Source organism: Halichoeres trimaculatus, unplaced genomic scaffold (assembly GCF_033239565.1).
Source record: "Halichoeres trimaculatus isolate MK-OKI-2021-1 unplaced genomic scaffold, fHalTri1.1 fHalTri1_scaffold_9, whole genome shotgun sequence".
NCBI classification, from domain to species: Eukaryota; Metazoa; Chordata; class Actinopteri; order Labriformes; family Labridae; genus Halichoeres; species Halichoeres trimaculatus.
In genome coordinates, this window is record NW_027437188.1 from 27,348,541 (window position 1) to 27,372,520 (window position 23,980).

Below are 23,980 nucleotides of genomic sequence, written 5' to 3' on the forward strand. Positions count from 1 at the left end.
TAATGTGAAATAGAAACAGGGAGGGGCGATCAGAGCACAGTGCTGCAGGTCAGTTATTCAGACTCAGGTGCAGATCCAGAACCAATCTTTATTACAGGATGTGTAACCTTTGAGTTACTAAAATAGTCTTTATTTGGATCTTTGGCATCAATGGATATCATCATTCAGGAAAATCAAATACAGAAACACATTTTAAAAATCATGCAACTTTACATCACTGTATCAGTTTGGTTGCTTTAACGTTATTTAATTTTTCAGAACTATATCATCGGTTTGTCATCAAACAAAAACAATTATTCCATTGACAGAATATGAAGTACTTCAAACACACTGCAAAAAACTGAAATCTTATCAAGTGTTTTTTTCTTTTTTTTTTTAAAGTAAAAATCGTCTCATTATACACGATATGAGCCACTTTCAACTTAACAATGCAGAAAAATGTCTTGTTTCAAGTTATCAGAGTACAAAAATGAGGTTTGAATCGGTTGTAACCAGTAAAAAAGTCTGACAATGGAACAAGAAAAAATGGCTTGAAAATTTCCTTGAGACTAGAACAATGTCTTAATACAAGTAACTTTTCTATTGTTCCATTGGCAGATTTTTTTACTGGTTACGAGCAACTCAGACCTAATTTTTGTCCTTAAATAACTTTAAACAAGACATTTTTCTGGATTGGTCATGTGAATTTGGCTTATATTGAGTCTAAAAAGGAATTTTCTACTGAAAATAAGACAAAAACACTTGATAAGATTTCAGTTTTTGCAGTGCAAGTCTTTTAAATACAGATATAATTCTTATTGTAGCACTTAATGCACCTTCAAGGTTAAACTAGGTTTACATTACGTATATTTATATGATTCTGGGGTTGGCAGTTCAGAAAATTAGCACTTTTCACTTTGTGAAGCACTACTTCAATCTGTAAAAGAGGATTCATAATTTTGCTCTGATGCAAGGAGAAATAAGTTTTTCTCCCAACTCTTTGGTAAACGTATGTTCAACAGTTTTACATCATTAAATGAATATAGTTTACACAATTTAATCTTTCATTCTATACATTTTACATTACAGGGGTTATCACACCTGAACTTGAAGAAACACATGTATCTGAAAATCACTTTCTTGTCACTCTGTAGTGCACTTCCTTTACCGTCCACCATTGTCCATGCTTTAAATTTTGCACCGTAGGGTAAAAAACCAATACTTCATGTTTTGTGCCATAGGTATTGCATTCAGCAAGTGTCAGCCAAAGACAAATCAGCATCAACCCTGATGCTTTTATAATATATGTGCAATAAATTGATGCAGACAAAGCAAAACAAACAAACAAAAAAAGCTCAACATGACTCAATAAAAATGTGTCTAATGCTCACCCTCCTGTCTGAAAAGACACATTCACCCTCTGTAAACATACTTTCTCCTTACAATCCCATAATGCAGTTTGTCACACTAAATAGATGTCAGTGTAGATGATTCATGCATTCTTAGCCTTGATTTGCTTTTAGAGCACACTGCTTAGCGCTTGTAATACAAACAAGCATGAGTGAGCAAGGGAGTCATTCCGGACACAACAACGCTCATTAAGTCCCAAAACTTTGTTCAGCTGAGCTGTAAACAACAGACTGTAATCTGTTTTGAAGTCTGCTGCTGAGTTACAAACGTATTTGAGGGCTAATCCAATGAAGCACAATGTGACCACTGACGATGTGATCAAGATTAACGTGTTTGCTTCACTTGACTGATGACTCTAAACTCTCAAGTGGCTTTCATTCTTTTCCTTTCTTTGCTTTGTATCATCTCATTCATCAGTAGCTTAGTGGAGCTCAAACCAGTCTGACTTTTGCTGCCCTTTATCATGCTAAGCCTGCACGTGAGAGAGGACAATAGCAAAGCTGCCTAACGACAACTTCCTGTCATCCTGCCTCAGTCGCCGCAATCCTTTACCTCACCTGGTGTGAGATACACCTGCTGCAACACACATTTCTTGATCTTTCCTGTGCTTTTGATATCAGCCCACTGAAGGAAACAAACAGTCATTCCTGGAGGAGGAGAGGGAGAAAAAAACTAGAGAGGAAGAGAGAAAATGTGAGGCCGCAGCTGCAGTGTGAAAGGGAATCTTTGAAGTGCGGCACAGATGGGCCTTTGGCAGGAGTTATTCAGAGGAAGCTGTCCTTCACCTCACACCACCGCCGGACTTCATGATGAATGCTGACAGAGATTTTTTTTTTATCAGGATCAGATCATCTCGGCACAGGCTCTTCAAGCAAGGCTGAAAGAAGAGGGAGAGTGTCAGAGGAGTTATCAAAGAGCTGACTTACAGGAAATGAAATGACAACTATTTTGATTATATTGATTTAATTCTCAGTTTTCTCAACAAATAAGACAGTCCATCTAATATTTCTCTCTTTTGGACTGATAGTTGGAAAAAAATAAGAAATTCAAAGAATCCTCATTCAGCTCTGGGAAATATTGATGATCCAATGTCTTGACATGTGACAGACAAATCAATTATCCAATCAACTGAACATCTAAGCAGATCAATACTCCAATAAGGAGGCCAATAACTGCTGATGCTTAATTAAATATCTGTACAAGCTTGTTTTGCTTTGCCAATAACTTGCTCAGGTGTCATAGAGCAAAATTGTAACAACATGTCTGAAACAAGTTGTACGTTTCTGGTCGGGGCAAAAGCTTGAGCTCACGTCCTTCGTGGTTTAGGTCCAAGTGCCAAGTAAACAGCCACTCTGTGGACTCTGTGTGTGGATTACCCACATCTATCAAGATGTGATGGAGTTTAATCTCCTCCAAATCTCTAGCTATTTTCATTTCAGTATTTTAGAGGGACCCTTTAATCCCACCTTAACTGTTCCTTAGTTTTCAGGATGGTAGACAGTCACTGTTATTAACAGTGAAAAGGCAAACTGAGATAATACTTCAGGCCTGCAGCTAAGATTAGTTCTTCAAAAAGGAAAAGTTTCTTTCAGTAAAATCAGAGCCTCTGTTACTAAATTTGCTGAAAGTATAAAATTTGTCCATCAGGCTTCAAAACTTCAAACTGAGTCACTACCAATCACATCTCTGTCAGAGTCATCAGGAGACTTCTGTCTCAAGTCAGGCCTGTTTGGACTTCTCCTTCCTCCTCCACCTCCTAACATCGCAGTGTTTTTAACAAAGAGCTAATGAGTAAAATATTACGTTTCACTGCCAGCAAAGTGTTGCCATGACAACAAGCCACCGATGTCACAGTGAACGGGTGACTCTCGTCAAGCTGCACCGCCTTCGGTATCCCGGAGTCCTCCTCTTTCCTCCCCAGGCGTCCGCGTGCCCCCTTTCCCCAGGTGTATACCTCGCCGTCTGAGGAGAGAAAAAGAGAGCAGTAAGACTTCGTCATTGTTTCCCCCCCAAACCCACAGAACGCATTAATCCTCACAAATCTTTCAGTGACAGCCCCGTCTCTCCTGCAGTGGGAGAAAAATGGCTCAATATGAAGGAAGTCAAAGCTGAACAAAGACTTTTTTTACTACAAAGAAGCCCTACAGGCATGACTGCCACTGCTGGATGTCTCCTCAGGGAGCCAATCGTTGGCACAGTGTGACATTTCACCATTTAACCCTCAGCTTCAAGAACAAAACACTCACTTAACATGCTCAACACTGACTTTAATAATAGTTGCCAGGCTGGCAAAAAAGGCATCTGCCTTTTGTTGCTGAAAATTGAAATGTGGTTATCCTGTCCAAGCTATACTCTGAGTCTGCGGGCACTGACATGGAGCAGAAACTCTGATGATGTGGCATAAAACAAGGTTTGAAAGATACAACAAAAAAACAACAGTTTCATGTTGTTTGTGTTTTATTGTGACACTTTACAGAATCTAATCTAAGGTGCTTTTAGATGTTGTGTCCACCCTGAACTCCTGGTTTGTAAAATACCTGCCTTGTTTACAGATCAGGACTTCAAAAGTCACAAGTTGCTCATTTATAAACATTCAAACTCATCAACATCAGAAAAACAACCTATGCTTAAAGTCTCAGGAAATAATTAGATATATGTTACAAGTGACTGCCTGCCATGGCCACGCATATCATTGTTTTAAAGCACAGTCAAAGCTATATGTGTGTATGTTGTTTAGCCTAAACATAGGATGGTTTTCTGTTAGGGCTGGGACGATATGTTATTCTCACGATTCAATTCTATCACAATTTTTGGGGTGCCGATTCAATTTAAATTGCGGTTTTTCAATATTTACAATGTCTTAGTTTGCTTTTTAACAGACCATGTGAAAAAGTCAAATGATGATGATAATGTCTACAGACTATATGAGGAGCCATATTTTCCCATAAAATGCGCATTACGTGAGTCAGAGAGAAACATTTCACCCTCTGCTGGAGAAAAGTGGTAACTTTATTCCTATCCAGTTTATAAACAAAGACTGAAATGAAGGGATCCCTATTTTTATATTGTCAAACAAAAAATCCCAACATATCGCTTTTTGAGTTTTCTCCCACCTCTATTTTCTGTGATAACTCTTTTGGATTAAAGAACAGATCATGAAAATTTTTGCTGATGTTTAAGTAAATTAAGTTTTAAACTCCCATGTTTTCAAGCATGAGCATTCAAAAAGTAAAAAAAAAATGTGCATATAAACAATTAATTCAATTAATTTATTACGTTAAACCTTCTCTGTTGATGGGCTACATCTCTAAGTTACTGAAAAAGCACTGCTGTTTTGGGGTCACACAGCTGCTCACAGCCGCTGTTTGAAACTTTCATTAGAATGCAGGAGTATCCCAGAATCCTCTCCCTTTCTTTTTAAGCTGCAAAACCACAGCCATCTGAGAAATGTTGCACCAAGACAGACCCAAGATAAACCCTGCTGAGTTTTTTTTTTCTTTGGAACTCTAACTTGTACGAGAGAAGTTATAATGTGAGGGATTACTGATGAAGGAAGGTGTCTGTGTGCAGGTTTGAGAGAGCTGCAGACCACAACAATGCAAAAGCATAAAGTCTGTGTGCGTGTGTGTGTGTGTGTGTGTGTGTGTGTGTGTGTGTGTGTGTGTGTGTGTGTGTGTGTGTGTGTGTGTGTGTGTGTGTGTTTATTACCATAAAGGAGTTTACAGTCACTCTTGCATGCAACACCTATGATACTGCCAAGCATGTGACATGTGGAACAATCTGATTGGACGCCATCAGTTTGTGCATCCAGGCCAGATTCTTTGAGGTAGAGGTTTCTTATGCTTGACTTAAGTTCAAACTGCAACTTAAGTAGGTGTGAAGCCTGTTTTGGATCACTTGTCTTGTTAGCTGTGTTACTGCATAGTGAGAAAGCTACATTCACACACAGTCTGACTCACCAGATCCAATAGCTAATGTGAAAGCGTCTCCACAAGCAGCCATGCTTATGCCCTGCAGCCCGGGCACCAGGTAGGGCACACGGCTGCTACGGCGAGAGCTGCAGCCCATCTGGCCATGCTGGTTGCTGCCAAAGGTGAAACACTGACCCTTTTCTGGAAGAGGAACATGACGTTTAAGTATTCAAAGACTTAATCCACATATTAAGGGTGAGCTCTTGAACTTCTGCAAAATGCCAGAGAACGTGTTTGGCTGCTGCTAAATGAAAATGCGGCCTTCAGTCATTCACCTGTAACAGCAACAGAATGAGCCGTTCCTATGTCGATGTAAACTATCTTCTCCTTGTTGAGTGGAGCAGATTGGACAGGAGTGTACGAGTGGACTTCCTCCACCTGATTTGAGGGATGTGGGTCGTCTCCAGTTACTTTATCAAGTCCGAGCTTGTTGAACCTGAGCCAATCAAATCAAAGAATTTAAAACAGAGAAATGTGTATGTGTAAAGAATGCATATCATTAAAGTTATATCTTATATTGTCTAATATTATTCTTCTCTTGTCCCATTGTCAGGTGAACAAAGCTGCTGAGACTCTGAACTCTTGTGTTTGTAGCTCGACATCCGGCACAAAGCCTCTCTAAGACAGATGGATCAACAATGAAAGAGAAGTGTTTGTCACTTAGAGGAGAATGCTGCCTCACTGGTTGTGAGTCATAGCATTTCACTAGATGAGAGAAACGTGAGCACATCACTCCTGTCTTAGACTCTTTATACTGGTTTAAGTACGATTTGGAACAGATTTCAAGATGAACTGGTTATGTTGGAGGCTGATCATGTAGAAGTGACTTAGCATTGTTCATAATGGTGTCAAGTGTAAGATGCATGAGTAGGTTTTTGTGTGTGTGTTAAACAAACCCTGAAACCAGGACAGACTGTTTGGAGAGTCTCATTTAAGCTTTTTCTCAATAAATGCCTCTGTTCAGGGGAGTTTTCAAGATTTTTTCTGAGTTTACAAGTTTCTTCTTGTAACATTTTTTCCTTCTGATGTTTTATTTGTATACCTTGTAGTGGCATTGACCTGTGGTGGTGTAATTTAATTTGTGGTAATATTCTAGTATTCCTTCAGAAAAAAACCACAGACACACAAAAAACATCCACTAATTGTTTTTTTTAGCTAACTTTTACCAAACTCAAAGGCTTAGGTTGAAGAAACACAGAACAACTACCTGTTGCTTCCACATGCCATAATACTGTGCTGAGTGCTGATAATCATGGAGCAGTCAACTCCACACACCACCCTCTGTGCCTCAAATTCCACAGGTAAACAGACCTGCTGGGGGGAGTTGTGGGTGTCCTGGGTGCCGAGCCCGAGGCGACCTCCCAGACAGAAACAGGAAACAGATAAAGGACAAAGTGTTCAATCACGCCATGTGCTGATATGCTGCTGTCATAAATCAGTCAATCGGAAACAAAAAACTGAAAGATGAAGATGAAGATAGGCTGAGTGGGTCTAAAAACACAACCCACTCATTTACAATTACCATTGTCTCCTCTTCCCCAGGCAAATACTTCTCTCTCATTGGTCACAGCCAGAACGTGGGAAGCACCACACGACACCTGAACCAGCTCATAGCCGAGGAGGGCTTCGACTATCTTAGGCTGTGTGAAAAAACAGAGTAGGAGAGAAGAAGGGCATCCATCATGAGGTTTATAAGACAGCAAGACAAATTCACTGACAAAGAAGTACAAAGTGTATTAGATTAATTAGGATTAAGATGTCATAGTGAGTAAGAATCAGATGGCGAATCTGACGACTTCTGCTTTATTTCTTTAGTAGATGCTTCTTGTTGCCCTCAGGCCAGGCCAATCCCAGCTGTTTATCTGACCCTGATCACATTTCAGCTTCACTGAGGCATTTTCACTAACAATCAAGATGTTTGCTGCTGATTTAAAAACTACTTTTATGTGCCATTGCATCAGTATTAAACAAACTGGCAGGGTTGTTTTCACCGCCTGCAGACTCTCAGAGCTGGCTACTGAGTCGTGTTAAATATCTCAAACTGGATGTTTGAACTAACTCACAGCCTTGAGCTACTTTTTTAGCTACTTTTTTGTCCCCCAATTGTTTGCTGGGTCAGGAAGCCTTTTTTATGTTGCCTTTTCACAAAGCACCCTGAGAAATCCCAAACAAACTAATGTGGCTCCAGACTTGTTCATATCCTTCATTAGTCCGGCTGTGTTAGAATAGCTGTGACTAAGCAGTGACTAATGTGGTGCACCTGTTTTCTTATTGAAGCAGCGCTGGGAACATGAACTCAGTTTGTTTGAAACATTTAACAACAACTAACACAGTCCAACACAACAGACCTGCTATGAATCAGAGCCATTTGTTGGATTCTATCAAAACTTTCACAGAGGTTTACATATAACTGTGTGATCATTTGAAGGATGACAATGAAGCTGATTTTCCCTGGTTTACATTACACTGAGAAGTGTAATGTAAAGTTAGTCTTGATGATGTACCTGAGTCACGTCGTTGAAGTTGCCGTGACCTAGACATCCATTGCTTCCACTTCCAAAAGTCATGATGATTCCTCTGTCTGCAAATTGGAAATAAAAGTGAGAAATCAAGGACACATTTAGCCAATGACGGCAGGCGTATTCTTGTTTAAACCAGCAGAATATCAATACTTTGTATTACAAAGACGATTCTAAATGCTGCCTCAGTGCCACACAGCCATCTTTTGTGAATGTGTGATGCCAGAATAGAAGAGAATAAACTTTGATTTCTGCCCACCAACCTGTCATGCAGGTGGTGAAGAGATCCCCACAGGACACAGACTTGATGGTGACTCCAGACTGACCCTCCAGAAAACGGGAGATGAACTGAGGCTGCATCTGCTCTACCACACCAGGTAGGCTGGCCTCACCAGAACCCACTGATGGAGCCTGTGAGGACAGATGGTTATTAAAAGAAAAAAGTGGCCATGAATGGGAGAAACAGAGTGAGAATGTGGAACTTCCTTAGAAAGTACAAATAATTCAGCATTTTGAAAGAGAAAATCAACTCTCTAAGACTGTGATAGGAACGAGTCTGTAAAGTTCAGGGCTTTCTAGCTGTTATGTTCTTGTTTACTGTGCATGTTTTCCCGCCAGTCTCATTAAACTTTACAGTTAAAAGTTGTCTGTTTTGCCTTTGGGCAATTTAAGGAACTGCTGGTGAGAATTCACAGATCTCTCAGAGCTTGGTTTTCTCCTCTGACATGGTCTTTGATTCGACACAGAGACATTCTGAAGGGTTTACACCACAACCAGAATTCTAACTTCTGTGGTTTTGATAACTGAAAATATTCACTCCACTTTATCTACTGCATTGTGAAAGGAGTTTGGCGTATTTTGAAGAAATTGAATAAAATGTAAAGTTTTACAGTGACAGACCTCCCATGTTATCAGACGCCCTGACTTGGTCACCCCCATCCTCTGAGTGCGTCCCAGAGACACTTGAAGCACTTCAGTGTTGAGCATTGGCAGGCGGTGAGGTGCTGAGATTCCACTTCCCCACGTGTACACAGAGGACAGTGGGAGGGAGTGAACCTTTCCTGATCCCAAACCGACTGATCCATCTGTTTCAGCCAAAGAAAAATCATTATAATTACTGCAAGAAACCTGGTACAACTCAGAAAAATTAGGTTATTATGACTCTGACCTCTGGACCTGCTGGCAGGAACTCTCCCTCCTGCTCTACCTTGAGGTCCAGTCTGCACAGTAGACAGTGGTTTCTCAATCCTGGGAAGAAAAGTTAGAGCTGTTGATTATCTCACCAAATAAAACCCAAATCATGTCCATCTTTCACAAGCCAGCCATCACAAAGTACCTGCGCATTTTCACATTGCCAATATCTGTGTACAGGTTAAGCAAAGGCCTGATGCATATGGGGAGAGCCATTATTTCATTGAGTTGAGGCCGTTTGGATGGATCCAGATTTAGCATATTGAGGATGAGCTGACGAAGTTCAGGGCTGTATCTGTCTGAAATTGGGGCAAATGTTCCACTCATGATCTTCAGGACGAGGGCTGGAAGATTCTGGAAGAGACAGATAGAGGAGTCATAGCTTAAGTCTGTATAAGGAAAATGTGAAGAATCCCCTTTACCACTGTTGGAAAAGAAAGAGATTCTCACATTTATATTTTCAGAGAAGAAAGAAAAGCATGAAAAACTGTTTATATTGATGTGTTACAAATAAGAAGTTTGTGCAATCTTGAGTTTGACGCAAGAATACTTCTTGGTAAAATTTCCTCAGAAATCAGAAGAATCTAACTGCTCTGGTGTTCTTAATGTATCTCTGACACATTTTTTGTCAATACATTCAAGTTAGTGATAGATATTTGCAAAAAGAAAAAGAAAGGTTTAAAGTACAGCAGCCTCAAAGGCCCTCTTCAAGCTCGCCAGCTCGTACAGCACACAGCCCAAAGCCCAGATGTCACTCTTCTGGTTGTAAGGCTTTCCCTCACACAGCTCAGGGGAGATGTAACACGGAGTCCCAACCACCTTCAGAATAAAGTCATAAAGAGACAGTGATTTCTATTTGAACATCCAAGGATTCAAAATACCAGTGATAGTTTGTTACAGTGAAATTTAACTCACCGTGTATGCTTTGCTTTTGCTGACAAGTATTTTGGAGATGCCAAAGTCACCAATTTTGACAATCATCTGATGCTTGTCCAGAAGAATATTCTGAGTCTTAAGGTCTCTGTGTAGGATGAGTTTGTTGTGGACATGGTACAGGGCAAGTAAGATCTGGACGAAGAAGTGAAGAATGGTGTCCTCGTCCAGCAGAGAGTTACAGCGCTTCTGGATGTAATCCGCCAAAGTTCCACCTGCATGAAGTAGACAGGACAGACACAGATATCAGGTGATCATAAAAATAATTAGGAAAAGAATCCACGGGACCATGACAAGCTAAAGTTTGGTTTCAAACCTGAACTCAGAATGAGCTAAAAGCCCCTCACTGGAAGATTTCAAGCTGAATGAAGGATCTGGGATTCCCAAAGTTGGTACACTTGATGACAGCCTACTTTTTTTTACTTCAAACCCTGTAAAACTTACCCCATGATATTACCCAATCTAGCAGACTAATGTTCAGCTTTTTTCCTATGGGAACGAGACAAGGTATGGCGCCCTGCAGCACTAACCCATGGGAAAACAGAATAGTTGCACTCTGAACAAAAGGGGTTCATGTAATAAGATATTACAGTGAGCTTACCTGGTGCATACTCCATAGCTATCATGAGAGCCTTGTCTTCCAGGAAGTTCTCATAGTACTCAATGATATTCGGATGGTTGAGCAGCTTCAGGACCTGACACTCATTTTGAGCCGCGAGGCGCTCATCTCGTGACATCTGCTCCACTGGGATCTCCTTCAGGATGACGAAGGCCCCGTCGCTGCGCCTGCGGCACAAGTGGACGATCCTGATGAGAGGGGAGAAAGAAGAAAATTTGATGTTAATGATATTGGGTCCTTGTCTCACTCAGTTTTGATGCCAGGTATGTGGCATTTTCAGAAAGAATCAGTGAGTCAATAGCATTTGATTTCTTGACTTAGGTACGCCTATTTTTAAAAAGTATTTCAAACTTTTGTGGACTATTTTGTGGGCTACTACACGCCAATAATAACTCCAAAGATCCACCATTTAACCACATTTTTCTTCTGGGGTCCTGAACCTGGAGCCTATCCCTGCTGTCTTTATGAGAGAGGCATTGTACACACTGAATACGCCAACCCTTTATCTTGCACGCCAATAATAACTCCAAAAATCCACCATTTAACCACATTTTTCTTCTGGGGTCCTGAACCTGGAGCTTATCCCTGCTGTCTTTATGAGAGAGGCATTGTACACACTGAACAGGTCACCAGCCTATCACAGGGCTAACATGAAGAGACAACCAATCATACACACCTACATGTAATATAGAGCGACCAATTACCCAGTTGCATATGTTTTTGGACGGTGGGAGGAAGTCAGAGATAGATTCCCCATGTAGACAGGGAAAACATGGAAACTCCACACTGTTTAGGGAATCAAACCAGGACTCTTCTTACTGAGAGACAACAGCACTAACCACTGCACCACCATACAGTTTTGATACATCAAAATAAAGAAAAGTTTGACCGCATGAAAATACATCCTCATTACAGTTAGAAAACCTACAGTTGTACAATATTTTGGCTTTACACTCAGTGCACTGCTTTTAATTTGGATAGGTTTTTGGTTTTTCAGGATAAAATCAGTTCCAGTGCATAGCTGGATGTAAAATTTACAGACTTGGGCGAGGAACTTAAACACTTTTATCAGCTTTGTCTGAAAAAATATAAGTATGTGTACAAGTAATTCAAGGCGTTGTGAAATCTGTAGCAAAGAGGACAGTGCTGACTTAAAGAAACGCTAACAACTACCTAAACTGTAAAGTCACAGAAATACAAACTTAACACGTTTTTTTGAAACTGGAAACCTTAATTCACTTTGACAGTCAGGTTTAATACTCAGCTATCCTCAGAGGCTTCTCGACAAACTTATTTTGTACAAACTTTCAGAAAGTATCTAGACATGTCTTCTTTTGTAGGGGCGGCGCTCGTTTGACACAGCCCGTTACATCTGGTGGAAAAACTAAGTTTTCACAGCGTTTGCGTAGTTTGCACCGTAACGACTGAAACTTCATTAGTAAAGAGGTTTTATGAAGTCAAAACACGAACAAAATGTCAGAGGAATATACGTTTACCCGAAAGCTCCTCTTCCAACGACTTTGATTTTCTCATACTTCTCCATCGCTGCTGCCCCCAAACCTTTCCGCGGTTTCCAGGCAACCCGTCCCAAGTCCTACAGGAAGGAATGAGGGACAAACAGGACGAAGCATCAAATCTCCTGTATTATTCTCAAAGGAGACACGCAGTGTTTAGCAATTACGTTAAGAACCACCTGCCATAAAAATGAGAAAATCACCCACATATAATGAATTCGGACTTTCGCTTCACAATTTTACACAGGAGGAGTTTCAAACCGGGTTTATGTGTTTACTCCTAACTTTGAGCTTTCTGACCCAGAAAACTGAGATACTCTGAGGAGCCAGAAATTTGTCAAAACAAAATGCCACCCCTTTAAACACATTTTCTATTTATCAATATAAGTAAAGAAATATTTTTTAAGGACATTCTTGCACATCCTGGTAGATTAACCCTTACAGAAACAAAACTAGTGTTTTGTTTGGCAAAGGTATCCTGCTTTTAAATTTTAAACTCCAAATTTAAGTAAATTGTATTTTGATTATTCATTTTTAAATAATACTAAGTATATTCTACTCCTAGTTTATTCCAATTTTTATTTTATATTATTTTATTTGTTAAATTTCTGTTTTATTTTTATTTTCATTTTTATAATTTTTTAAGTTTTACTCCATGTTTGCTCCCTTTTATTGGTTGCTGTGATAAATACATTTCCTTCTGGGGTTCAATGAAACTTTTCTTATCATATAAAGTACTCATTAGCTCCCCTTTCATTTTTACTTTTTTCCCTTTTAAAGAATTTGTCAAATTTGTGTCATTGCATACGCAGCCAGCTTGCTTAGCATGTCTCTGGGGTCGGTTTCAAGTTGGCAATAAACATTCCTTTTATTAACAAAATGATTTAGGCTCAAATCAACTTTTCTTTAACAATCATTAGTCTGGTCTGAATTCACCTTATCCTTTTTCTAAAAGGTGACTATAATTTTGTCAACAAGAAAAATATCCAGGTTTTATTGTGATTTTCAAGGATTTCTATTTGTTGTGTAAAATGCAGGGTAATGTTATGCTTCAGTGAACAAATTCATCAGCTAAAAAGAAAACTAGGGCCAGTGATGCAGACATGATTTAAGAAGTGTCTTCAGCCGGGTCCCCAGATACTCTAGTCTTACTCCAGACGCCAGCAGCTTCCTTTCGTCTGGGATTATCAGGAAGGAGGCTCCTTATGAGCACGGTTTCCTCTTCTACTATGATAGGGATAATAAATGCTTTGTGCTGTGACAAAGCAACCTTTGTGCTGGGGTGAAGCTCATACCTCTGTAATTTACCAATCTGAAATAATGATATATCACCACAAACAGTGATCTTCATATAATTGAACCCTTTCTCTGCAATTTGCAGATTTTAAAATTAAGTTTTGTTAAGGGAAGACAGGAGAGTAGTTGGTTTCACAAACAATAGTTTGCTCTCTCTCAGGAGTATTAAATCTCAACAAAGGAGCACCTAAAAGAGCCATGCAGTATGTGCCGCTCCTCAGACCTGCTTAGTGACATATTTTGCCCATCTTCTGTCAGCAGAAGATCTGTCAGAGACATGTCAGTCATTGTGCAGGAATGCATGGTGATAACCCACTGAAACTGAAGCTAAACCCAAGGTATGAACCTGTGCCTGAGGAGCCATGAATCTGTGGGGAGTGACAGGAAGTTGTGGGTGGAGTTATTTCTTTATGGCCATGCTTCCACCTCTTCATGCGATCTCACACAGAGTCAAGAGGTGAAAACATATAACAGAAGAAAGAACACAGGTGTCGCCAATGATAAAAACAATAATAATAATGACAGCTGGATCATCAATGTTATAAGTAACACCTGTTCTTTTCTTTCTATGATGAGTCAAAGTCTGTTGTGAAAAGGGCCGTCTGGTCTGTCTCAGGTGTTTGTTTCTCAACAAATAATGAAAAAGCCAAAATCTTGAACAACTAATATTACCTCAAATATACAATTAATACAGTAATAATATAAGACATTAATAAGAGTCAATATAAAAACACATTAATGTTTATATACACACTATAGGTTTTGTATATATGAATGTTGTGTTGGATCTACTCCTATTTTGATAAGATGGTCACCTCTTTTTCACTCATTAAAAAGTTTTGGACTTAAAACCTTTTTTTTTTTGTCATCATATTATAACTTGCGTGTGTATTTTTGCATACCTGTTCAGGATTGAAGAAGAAGAGTTCCCCCTACGGTCTCAACATATGTATAACATTTTAGGCTCTTGTTCTAGCTGTTGAACCACTTTAAATATGACAGACTGCAGTATACTGAAGTAATATTGAAGTAAAAACTGTAAATCACCATCATGCCGCACTTTTCTGAAACGTTTAAATATATTTATCATCTTGCTCCGACAGAGTCTGACATGTCTGTGTTGGGTATTAATAATGCACTCCCTGGAAATCAATTTACCCCTAGATTTGCTCTCTACTGGCTTCTGCTGAGTCCTCACAGAAGCTGTTTCCAAACAGGCCCCCAGGGAGAGAGACAAAAAACTACCCTGAGATCAATATAGCACGATGCTTTGCCAGGTACAAGAAGGTTCATGTCTCAGCATATCATATGATATTTAGAGGGTTTCTCCAAGCTGTGCTGTGACCTTGGAGCATAAATAAGCGACAGCTACTACATTCTTTTTGTGTGGCTCTCTTGAACCCATTGTCAGAAATCTGAGGCAGACTAATTAGAAACCTGAAGTTGTGACTAACAAGTTTTCGCCTTCATCTGCTCAGGTAAAAAAGCCAGGAAACTCAGACTTGGTGTTAAGTTGCATTTGTCTCTCTCTTACTTACTGTGGAGTGCTTTGTTGGTTCAGGGTCATGAACTCTGTTGACAGTAATCAAAAGGTGTTGGATTTACAGTGTCAGTCTCACAGCTAAATAAAAATCAGGAATCACATCCAACAAAAAAAAAGAACTCTCTCTACTAAATTAATAAATAAAGTAATAATAATAAATTGCCAATTTGGATTTTCGCTCAGAACTGTGCATCTTAAAAATAAAAGGTGTTGCAGTTTCATTAACCTCTTAAGAGCCAGCGTTCACATATGTCGACATTACATTTCTGCATCTCAGACCCATAATCCTTCATTTTTTAAAAACTTTTACCTATTGGTCACATTTAGGGACACTGCCCACATGGTCTTTGGTGAAATAAAACATTACACCCAATTTAAACTAAAAAAATAATCCCAACATATTTAATTGCAATAATACTGATAAACAACTAATAGAGAACTTTTAACATAAATAATCAAACTTCCTGTACTAAGACAAAGTTTAGATACTGTACTTATTAGGTGTTACTTATACCAAATAGTAAGGTAAATTGAAAATTGCACACTAGACCAAAAGCTTGGGTCTTAAAAGGTTAATCAGAGGAAATTATCTTTTGGAGACAGATGCCCCACAGTGGCTGGAAAAAGAACTTCAATGAATGAAACAGTCTGTGTGCATAAGATGTTTGTTCATTACACAAGGTTTTGCTACCATCTGTTGGTCACGTTTCAAACTGCAGGGAAGCTGATGCTTGATGTGACATCACCTGTGGATATAAAATGAAGACTGATTATATATTGGCACAGTTGCTTCATATGTTTTTGGACATATTTGCCTTTTATGGTGGTTGAAAGTGAATAAAGAAAATATATGCATCACCTACAAAGAATGATGATAAAGAATTCTTAAAATGTAATAGCAGTACATGCATGTGAATGAAATATGCATAAGACGGGGAAACCTTCAGCTAAACCCACTCCTCCCAAGTGGGTTTAGGTTTCACACAGACAGCTGTGGTGCAGGTGGGGCTGATGTGTGTGTGTGTGTGTGTGTGTGTGTGTGTGTGTGTGTGTGTGTGTGTGTGTGTGTGTGTGTGTGTGTGTGTGTGTGTGTGTGTGTGTGTGTGAAGGATTTTTTTCTTCAGCTCACCTCCAGGCTGCAGAGAGGCCAGCCATGAGGAATGAGAGTGTGAGCGTGAGAGTGTTTATGGAAAGACTACGGCCCAGAGAAGAGGGGCACCGCTGTTGGACTGCAGAATAATACAGTTGCGATGATCTCATCAAAACAAAGGGGTTTATAGTTGTGTTATCCATCATATCTGTGTTTAGTGAACCACAACACTTTGCAACCAACTTATTGGAATAAAAATGAACTATTTCTTCATTACTTTATACTGTCCAGAGTTTCAAATAAAAACCAAAGTGCATCCAAAAGAGACAGTTGAGGTGGTTTGAGCATCTGGTTTAAATGAATCTTGATGACGTCTTATTCAAAGTTTTCCATGCCATTACAAAACAGAAGAGACCCCAAAGTAGACTTTGAGCATGTAGGAATTGCTTCGTTGGACTGGGAATGTCCCCGATCCAACATCAAAAGGTGAAGAATGATGCTACCTGGTCATGGAGAAGGAACAGTAAATGGATGGATGGATGGATGGATGGATGGATGGATGGATGAATGGATGGATGGATGGATGGATGGATGGTTTAAGGGGACATATTAAGTTCTACATTATTACCCAAACCTGACCCTGTCACAACAGGAAAACTTCTAGAGGCCCAAGAATGGATCTCTGGGGTACACCTGTGTGATTATGTCCAAATTCAATGATGAAACTTTTTGAGAATCAAAAAGCAAAATCAATCACGTGCCACTTTAATTTTCAATCAAGTATGTCTCTTATCCCGTCTTGCAATTTAAGCTAACTGAGTAAACCTACCAACACCATGACCCGAGGTCAAGGATCCTTGGTTCAGCTTTGAGCTTTGACTTTGAAATGTTGCTGAATAGATAAAAAAAAAGAGGTGACAATAAATCCTTCAAGGAAATATTCAAGCCGATCAACCCGGTGACTTTATTCCACGCCTGTGCATTTACTACCGCCTACCACTTGAAGTACAAGTCTTTTAAGGTAAATGTAAAGTGACTACGGGTTTTACGCACGGTGCGTAAAAAGCGCACATGGAGAGGAAACGTTGGCAGTCATAATAACGCTCGGGTTTGATTTTTATTTTTATTTTTATTTTTTTGAATGACTTTCATATCGTGCTTTCCTAGAATCACGAATCAGAAGTCTCGTTCTGTGGTAATGTTGTTTACGTAATATGATTATAGCTTCTGCCCCTCCTTGTTTCTGAGGTTTAAGGAGTGGAGAGCAGCAACAGCACCGCCCACCCCGCTCCCTCTCCACCTCTCCCATGCTCATACTATTCAGACAGACGAGCTGAGGCGGGAGCGCATAAGAACATAACAAGGCGCTGCGTGAAGACAAACGGTGGTTTTGGCATGAGCAGTTACGGGAATCCCCTCAAAGCGTTCCCCGTCAAGCTCCGGACGCTGAAAACGTGAGAGGAAGCAGAAGAAGGCTGCAGCATCAGAGGGGGACTTACAAAAACAAAAATCTCAGGATCATATCTCCGGAGTCCCCTGTAGTAAAAAAAACTCCTCGTACATACCCTGCGTATCTATCCATCACCAAGCCAAGGAGACGCTGACAGGAGCGCGCAACAGGCGGAAAGAAAGGAGGGGAAGGGAAGTAGCTTTGGAGAACAAGAACAGGCGTCCAGAGACAGAGGGAGAGCCTGGGTGAGGAGGGAAAGGATGGACGCCCTTATCCCAGTGTTGAAGAGTCACCCAGGCCCATCAGTGCTGGTATTTGCTCTATTTTTCAGAGTGATCCACAGGTTGCTTAAAAGGCTGCCGGTTCCCAAAGTGGTGAAGCAGAATGAGCTTCACCATTGGAAGTGGAACAACCTCTCTGTGTCTATGGTGCACTCCCTGCTGACCGGAGCATGGGCCTTGACCTGGTGAGTCTGCATCAAAACATCTGTCTGCACATCCAGCTACACTGTGACACCATTGTCTATTCACAAGCACATGATGTGATATGTGTGTGTGTGTGGGTGTGTGTGCAGCAGTGACAGTCTGTGGCAGCCAGGAGAAGAAGGGCATGTTCAGGCAGGGTGAGGGATGGGGGAGACAATGGCATTTATAAGTAGGGGGGAAATGCCGCTGTACAGTCTGAGCCCAACAAAGATCTTATTGCTTGAGTGTTTTTGACCTCATTTTCAGTGAACAGTTTGGACTACTTAAGCAACAGCCTTCAGATGCAACAACTGGAAAAACCTGCTGGAGAAATGAACCTTTTGAAAGTATCATGAGAAACTATTTTTTGGAGGGGCGGGGACATGCTTGTGACTCATTTCTATAGACTAAGAAATGGGAACAAGATCTTTTTTAATCCCTTTGCACTCTCACTTTATTCCCTTATTCAGCAGGTAACATTGTGAATTACCAATGATTGAAAGCGTCAATGGGTGTTCCTTGGAGTACTAAGGAAACGTGAAAGGAAATATGACACTTTTTTACGAGACTATCAGTCATGTTGTGTTTATACAGGGAGGTGGGTGCAGAAATACCTTAGCTTTTTGAGGTGTGCCCCTTCTGCTCCACAGCAGTAAATCAGGACCTAAACAATACAAAGAACTGTGGAGCTGTGCATATTTTGTCACTGATGGGTAAAAAGGCAAAGTCAAGGTTTCTCGCAGACCCACCTAACCATAACACATGTCCCTCCCCAGCTCGTTGGTCTGGCCCGAGACATTGAGCAACCTGCACTCCTTCCACACTCCTCTGTCCTACCTGCTCATCTGCATCTCAGCAGGTCAGTAAACTCATCACAAATGACACCGGCAAGGTCAAAGAAGAAACTGGTTGTGTTTAATTAATCTATAAAAAGGATTTTTTTTGTCATCGTCAGAAAAAAGTAAAGACACAGTTATGTTTTTACATCAGCATAGTTAGTTGTTTTTTCAACTCAGTCTGTGACTCAAATTGATTGTCTTTGTTACGACAAAGTTAAGAAAAAGCAAGTGCTCAACAATTTTCTGGTTTCCTGTCTATCAACCAGACCTTGCAGCTACAGTCTGATACACAAGACTGGTTAGGGGAGTAAAACTGCCACCTTCCAACTACTTCGTTTCGAAGAAACAGCCTTTAGATCCAGCCCCCTCACCTGACTCTCAGAACAGACGAATGGGCGTCTCCTCTTAATCACTAGACACCTAAGACAATCCACTAAGGACTTTGTGGTTGGATTTTGAGCTGTGCGGTTAGCTCTTCTGTGTGTTTATGTAACCATGAAGATGTAAATCTATAGAGATCTGCCCTGACAACTGAAAACAGCTATAAGATCCACAGAGGCCGAGCAGATACTGGAGGTCATGTTCTCAATCACAGGGACTGGTTGTGTGTCTCGTCTCAGCATGCCAGTCATACAGAGGCACAAAGACGCTCAGTCAGTTCAATACTTCCAGCTGAATGAGGCCTATTAAGTCTAATAACCGTGGTTAATGCTGTGAACTGCAAAGTGTGCATCTATTAGAAATCATGAAGAAGAACGACAGTTTAACATGCTGCCAGAGTAGTTAAAAAAAACTCTGATTTGCTCTCAGTGATCCCCTGACTGATAAGTGGACAAGGACAATCTTCTTTTCCCTCTCAATCTTTGACAATTTCTCAAAGTATAAATCAACAGATTAACTGAAAAAAAATAGTTGTTTTTGTGTCACGAAATAACCGGCCAGCCATAAATGTTCGCGCCACAGACTGTATAAAACATAGCTGTTGTATTGGGCACATCACCCATCTATTTGGAAGCCATTGACTGTAAATTGAATGGACAGCGTGGCTCTGCCTTTTACCATTGTACAGTTACATAGGCTTTCATTCTTCCCGCTCAATTCTAACAAACAACAAAGCAAAGGGTCAGTACAATATATTGCTGTATCGAAGTAAAATATCTATTTACTGGAGAACAAATTATTTTTTCTTTACGAGTTAAAGATATGAACTGATTACAAAAGTCTAATCTCTTCTTGGCTTTCCTTTCCGGTGTATCTTGCTTTTCCTGAAAGAACTACACAAGAATGGCTGCTGTCAATCATTGTAAACATGTTGTGAAATCAAATCTTTTAAACCTCTAATAGCTAATGAAAAAGAAACTTTTAAGAAAAAATAGGACTTGAATACAATGCAGTCCAATAATGTCTCCATATCACCACAGCATACTGATGTGAGAAATGTTTGTACTCAGTGTATTTATTTTCTAAAGTTTGACCACAGCCCCATTCAAATGAATGGGGGAAATAGTTTTTTTTTAACCCTATACTGCAGCAAGTCACCAGGGAGAGCAGTTTTTTTGTTGAGACCCCACTTTGCCTGTCCGAGGTTGGTTGCAATGTTGGAGATGCAAACTCAACCGACAGGCTTGGAAAAAAGTGCTAGCAAAGTGGAAGGAAAATGCAGGATGTAAAACTGGTGCAGACACACTAGGTAAACACCACAAACAAAATAACCAAATACAACAAAACAAAACTAGGAATAACAGAAAAAATGCATCGGCTCACAGAGTACACAAGAAACTACCACCAAAGAGCTCAAGGAAACCGAAACTAATCATGACTATAAATACAAGACAATAAGACAGCTTAAACGTGAAGTCTCCTATGTGTTTAAAGAGGAATATTTCAGCCCCATATTAAAATGAATGGAGGTGACAGAGTTTTTGACCTATACTGCCGCCAGTCACCAGGGAGGGCAGTTTTTTTTGTTGAGAGCCTACTTCACCTGTCAGCAGTTGGTCACCATACTGGAGATGCAAACTCGACCTACAGTCATGAAAAAACTTATTAGATCACCCTTGTTTTCTTCAATTTCTTGTTCATTGATGCCTGGTAAAGCTTAAGTTACATTTGTTTTGACAAATATAATAATAACAACACAAATAGCTCTTAAGAGTTTAATTTAAGGGCTGATACCTTGCCATTTTCCATGGTTTTCTTGATAAAAACCAAAATCACTTAGGATCTTCAATTAATAGCTATGGCATTGTACAGCCAAAACAGAGCTTTCAAGTACTCCAAGTTTTTTTCTGTCTGTTTTATTCACATAAAACACACAGGAGGTCGAACTTGATTGCATTACGATTGTTTTTGATGACTGCAGCCATGCGTCTTGACATGCTCTCCAAAGGGATTAAGATCTGGTGACTAAGCTGGTCAAGGCATGGTTCAGATGTTCTGGTTCTCCATCAAGACTTTAACTGACCTTGCCGAATGTCAAGGGGCATTGTCTTGTCTTGTCTTACAGCTGATGGAAAAGGCTGTTTTTAAGAGTAGCCTAGTACATGACCTGGTTCATTTTCATTTCGCACAGTTGCATTCGCCCTGTTCCACCCAGACCAAATCAACCTCAGATCATCACTGATACACCACGTTTTACTGTAGGGGCAAGACGGTCTGGTTTGTAAGGTTCTCCACGCCTCTTTCTAATTAGTAAGTTGGTTGAAGTTGGAATCAACTCAAAATTGTATTGGAAGAGAACCTTCACCCAGTTATCAACAGTCCAATCCTTGTGAACCCTAGCAAAGAGTAACCAGGCCTTCCTCTTCACCTCAGTAGCCATGTATACATGGACCCAAATTTTCCACTTGCATTTGGTTTATTTGCTCAAACAGAAAGAATTTAACCTTTGTATACACCTCATTCCAAAAGAAAAGTGCCAATCCAAATGGACATTTAATCGGTTTCACAGGGGTGGAATATTCCTTTCCCCAAACCGATTGAGGTATCATGTATCCACTCAGACGGAAAGTTGTCAGGGTGCGTTCTTTCAGCACATGTTCAGATATCACGTAAGATGCAACTAGAGACGTTCCTCAATTTTAAAAATGGCCGTGAGCAGTCAGCACTGGAGGAAAGTTTGCTTTTGATCCAAACTTTGAAGAACTGAACATAATTTCAAGACTGGACGGACACTCGCAATACAGAGTATTGCAATACCGTGATAAAAAAAACTGTTGTCCTCCGTCTTTGATAAATCACGTGATGTTTATGTTTTTCTGTGCATGCCCCATTGAGTATTCTGTTTGATTATAGCAGCGCATGTAGACCAGAGATTGGAATATTCCTTTCCATGTATACTATTGTCTTCGGAAAAGTCACTCAGAAAGATTCCATTCGGAAAGACGAAAAACTCCTCATGTAAACGTGGCTAGTGATGAAGGACTTCTTCTGTGCACTGTGTGACTTCAGATCAGCTTCAAGAAGTTGGTTTTGATCTGTCCTTGCTGAAGAAGTGACATTTCTCAACAGTGCCCACTCATTTTTAAGGTTCCTTGAGGTCTGATGACGATTCCTGACACGGGAACAGATTAATACATGGTCATCTAGTGAGGTAGAAAGGCATGTCCTGCCTCGACCAGTTAGCAGTTTTGTAGTGCCATGTTCAACTTGCTTTTTCTTGGTGTTATGAGCGGCTGTTTTGGAGATCTTCAGTGTATTTGCTACCTGTCTCTCACTCATGCCAATTTCCAGCAGTGCCAAGATGGCTGCTTTTGTGGGCTCACATAATTCTTTTGCTTTAGACATTACGTAAGAGCCAACAACTTCTGAGATGTGCTACAGCTTGGATGTAAGCAGGAAACGACTCTTGGCCTTTGAAAGTACAGTGCTGCTTATAGCCTCCTATATACCCTGGGAATACAATTAAGCTTAAGCATGTCAAATAGGACATAAAATGTTGTGTAGTCAGCTGCATTTTTGTCAAATTCATTGTATTCTTCAGGTCATGTACTTAAAGTGGTACCAGACATTAAAATGAACAAGAAATTGAAAAAAACAAGGGTTGTCTAATAGTTTTGACATGACTGTAATTTTGGGTCCACTTAGCTAACTCTAGCATTTAGCCTTGTTGCTAACAGCCACAGTTTCCCTTTCAGTCAAATAACTTATAAGCAAATGCATCCCTCCTACGTTCCGTGCCAATCAAAAAATAGCTTTTCATGCCAAAGCTACTTTTTTTAACAGGCTGTAAACATGTTTTAGTGTAAAGATCAGCCAGTCTTAAGCAGACACTCAATGATCTACTGTTTTTTAGTCCAAGTCCTGGTTTAAAGATGACTTGAATGATGTAAAAATGATTGATACAGCTCAACACAGACCCAGTGTGACAATGCTTGATAGCACTTCATATGGCTAGAATATTCATATCAGTCAACTCTTAGGTGGAGTTAGTATCAAAGGGCTCAAATATCTTTCTTTGTGTAATTTAGGACTTGTCACAACGCTTTGTACACTTGGAGTGGATACGTTAGGAAATGTTTGAGCGCAGTAGAACAGCAACACTACTCATTCTGGCTGTTTAACTACACATTTGTCTGGTTTATCAAGTCACACCTGTCCAGTTTCACTTCTAACCACACCACCTTTATTGACTCTGTTGGTTTTGCCACTACATTAAAATGAAAAAGCTCTTCTTGGAAACACTGCAGTATCCTCCCTTTTATCAGTGATTCTTGCTCACCTTGTAGTTTCAGTGTTCAAAAGTTAAGCTCTAAGATCTGGCTAAGAAAACATGGATTTGCATGTACAGGAGGGAGGAGATTAAAAAAGGAAAATTTGACATAACCTTGGTGTGTTTGTTCACAGGTTTGTTGCAACCTTTACTTGCAATGTACAATAAGTTTGAGTACGACTTGAGAGGCCAGAAAAAGAGCAGTCACACAATACTGGCTCAAAATTTAGACCCCAAAAACGAGTAATTTGCAAAATAAAAACTTACCTTCTGCAGTTCATATTATAACAAAACGTTCAACTGAAACTTCATCAGGAAAGGTTTAAAAACACAAAAGTTACAAATATAACGGGAGACGAAAGCACTTTAAAAACCTAACGAACAGTTACAGAATAGAGGGAACAAAGAGGCTAAATACACCCAAGGCAATCTGACACAGCTGTGATACAAA

The 23,980-nt window shown here is 40.0% G+C and overlaps 2 protein-coding genes across 2 annotated transcripts in view; one reads left to right on the forward strand and one right to left on the reverse strand.

Annotated features, from left to right (window-relative positions):
- On the reverse strand, positions 1 to 23,866 carry nek8 (NIMA-related kinase 8). Its single transcript, XM_074679964.1, has 16 exons — positions 23,797 to 23,866; positions 12,119 to 12,216; positions 10,605 to 10,810; positions 9,986 to 10,218; positions 9,758 to 9,889; positions 9,216 to 9,424; positions 9,048 to 9,127; positions 8,780 to 8,964; positions 8,143 to 8,290; positions 7,865 to 7,941; positions 6,883 to 7,000; positions 6,568 to 6,718; positions 5,636 to 5,796; positions 5,349 to 5,501; positions 3,193 to 3,351; positions 1 to 2,266 (listed from the first exon to the last, which is right to left on the reverse strand). Exons 2-16 carry the CDS (start codon positions 12,163 to 12,165, stop codon positions 2,238 to 2,240), a joined length of 2,088 nt encoding a protein of 695 aa, XP_074536065.1. The 5' UTR covers positions 12,166 to 12,216; positions 23,797 to 23,866; the 3' UTR covers positions 1 to 2,237.
- The window catches only part of tlcd1 (TLC domain containing 1), an 11,226-nt gene continuing 4,616 nt past the window's right edge, over positions 17,371 to 23,980 (forward strand). The window contains exons 1-2 of the mRNA XM_074679965.1: positions 17,371 to 17,981; positions 18,756 to 18,838. Of these exons, the coding sequence (XP_074536066.1) occupies positions 17,776 to 17,981; positions 18,756 to 18,838 (289 nt within the window). The 5' untranslated portion in view covers positions 17,371 to 17,775. The remainder of the gene's footprint in view (positions 17,982 to 18,755; positions 18,839 to 23,980) is intronic.

Excerpts from the sequence above, each read along its gene's own strand:
- nek8 (XM_074679964.1), bottom strand. The coding sequence starts at position 12,165 with ATGGAGAAGTATGAGAAAATCAAAGTCGTTGGAAGAGGAGCTTTCGG. Across the intron at positions 10,811-12,118 it reads GTTGGAAGAGGAGCTTTCGG|GATCGTCCACTTGTGCCGCA; the intron begins GTAAACGTATAT and ends CCCTCTCATCAG. Across the intron at positions 8,965-9,047 it reads TCCTGCCAGCAGGTCCAGAG|ATGGATCAGTCGGTTTGGGA; the intron begins GTCAGAGTCATA and ends TGGCTGAAACAG.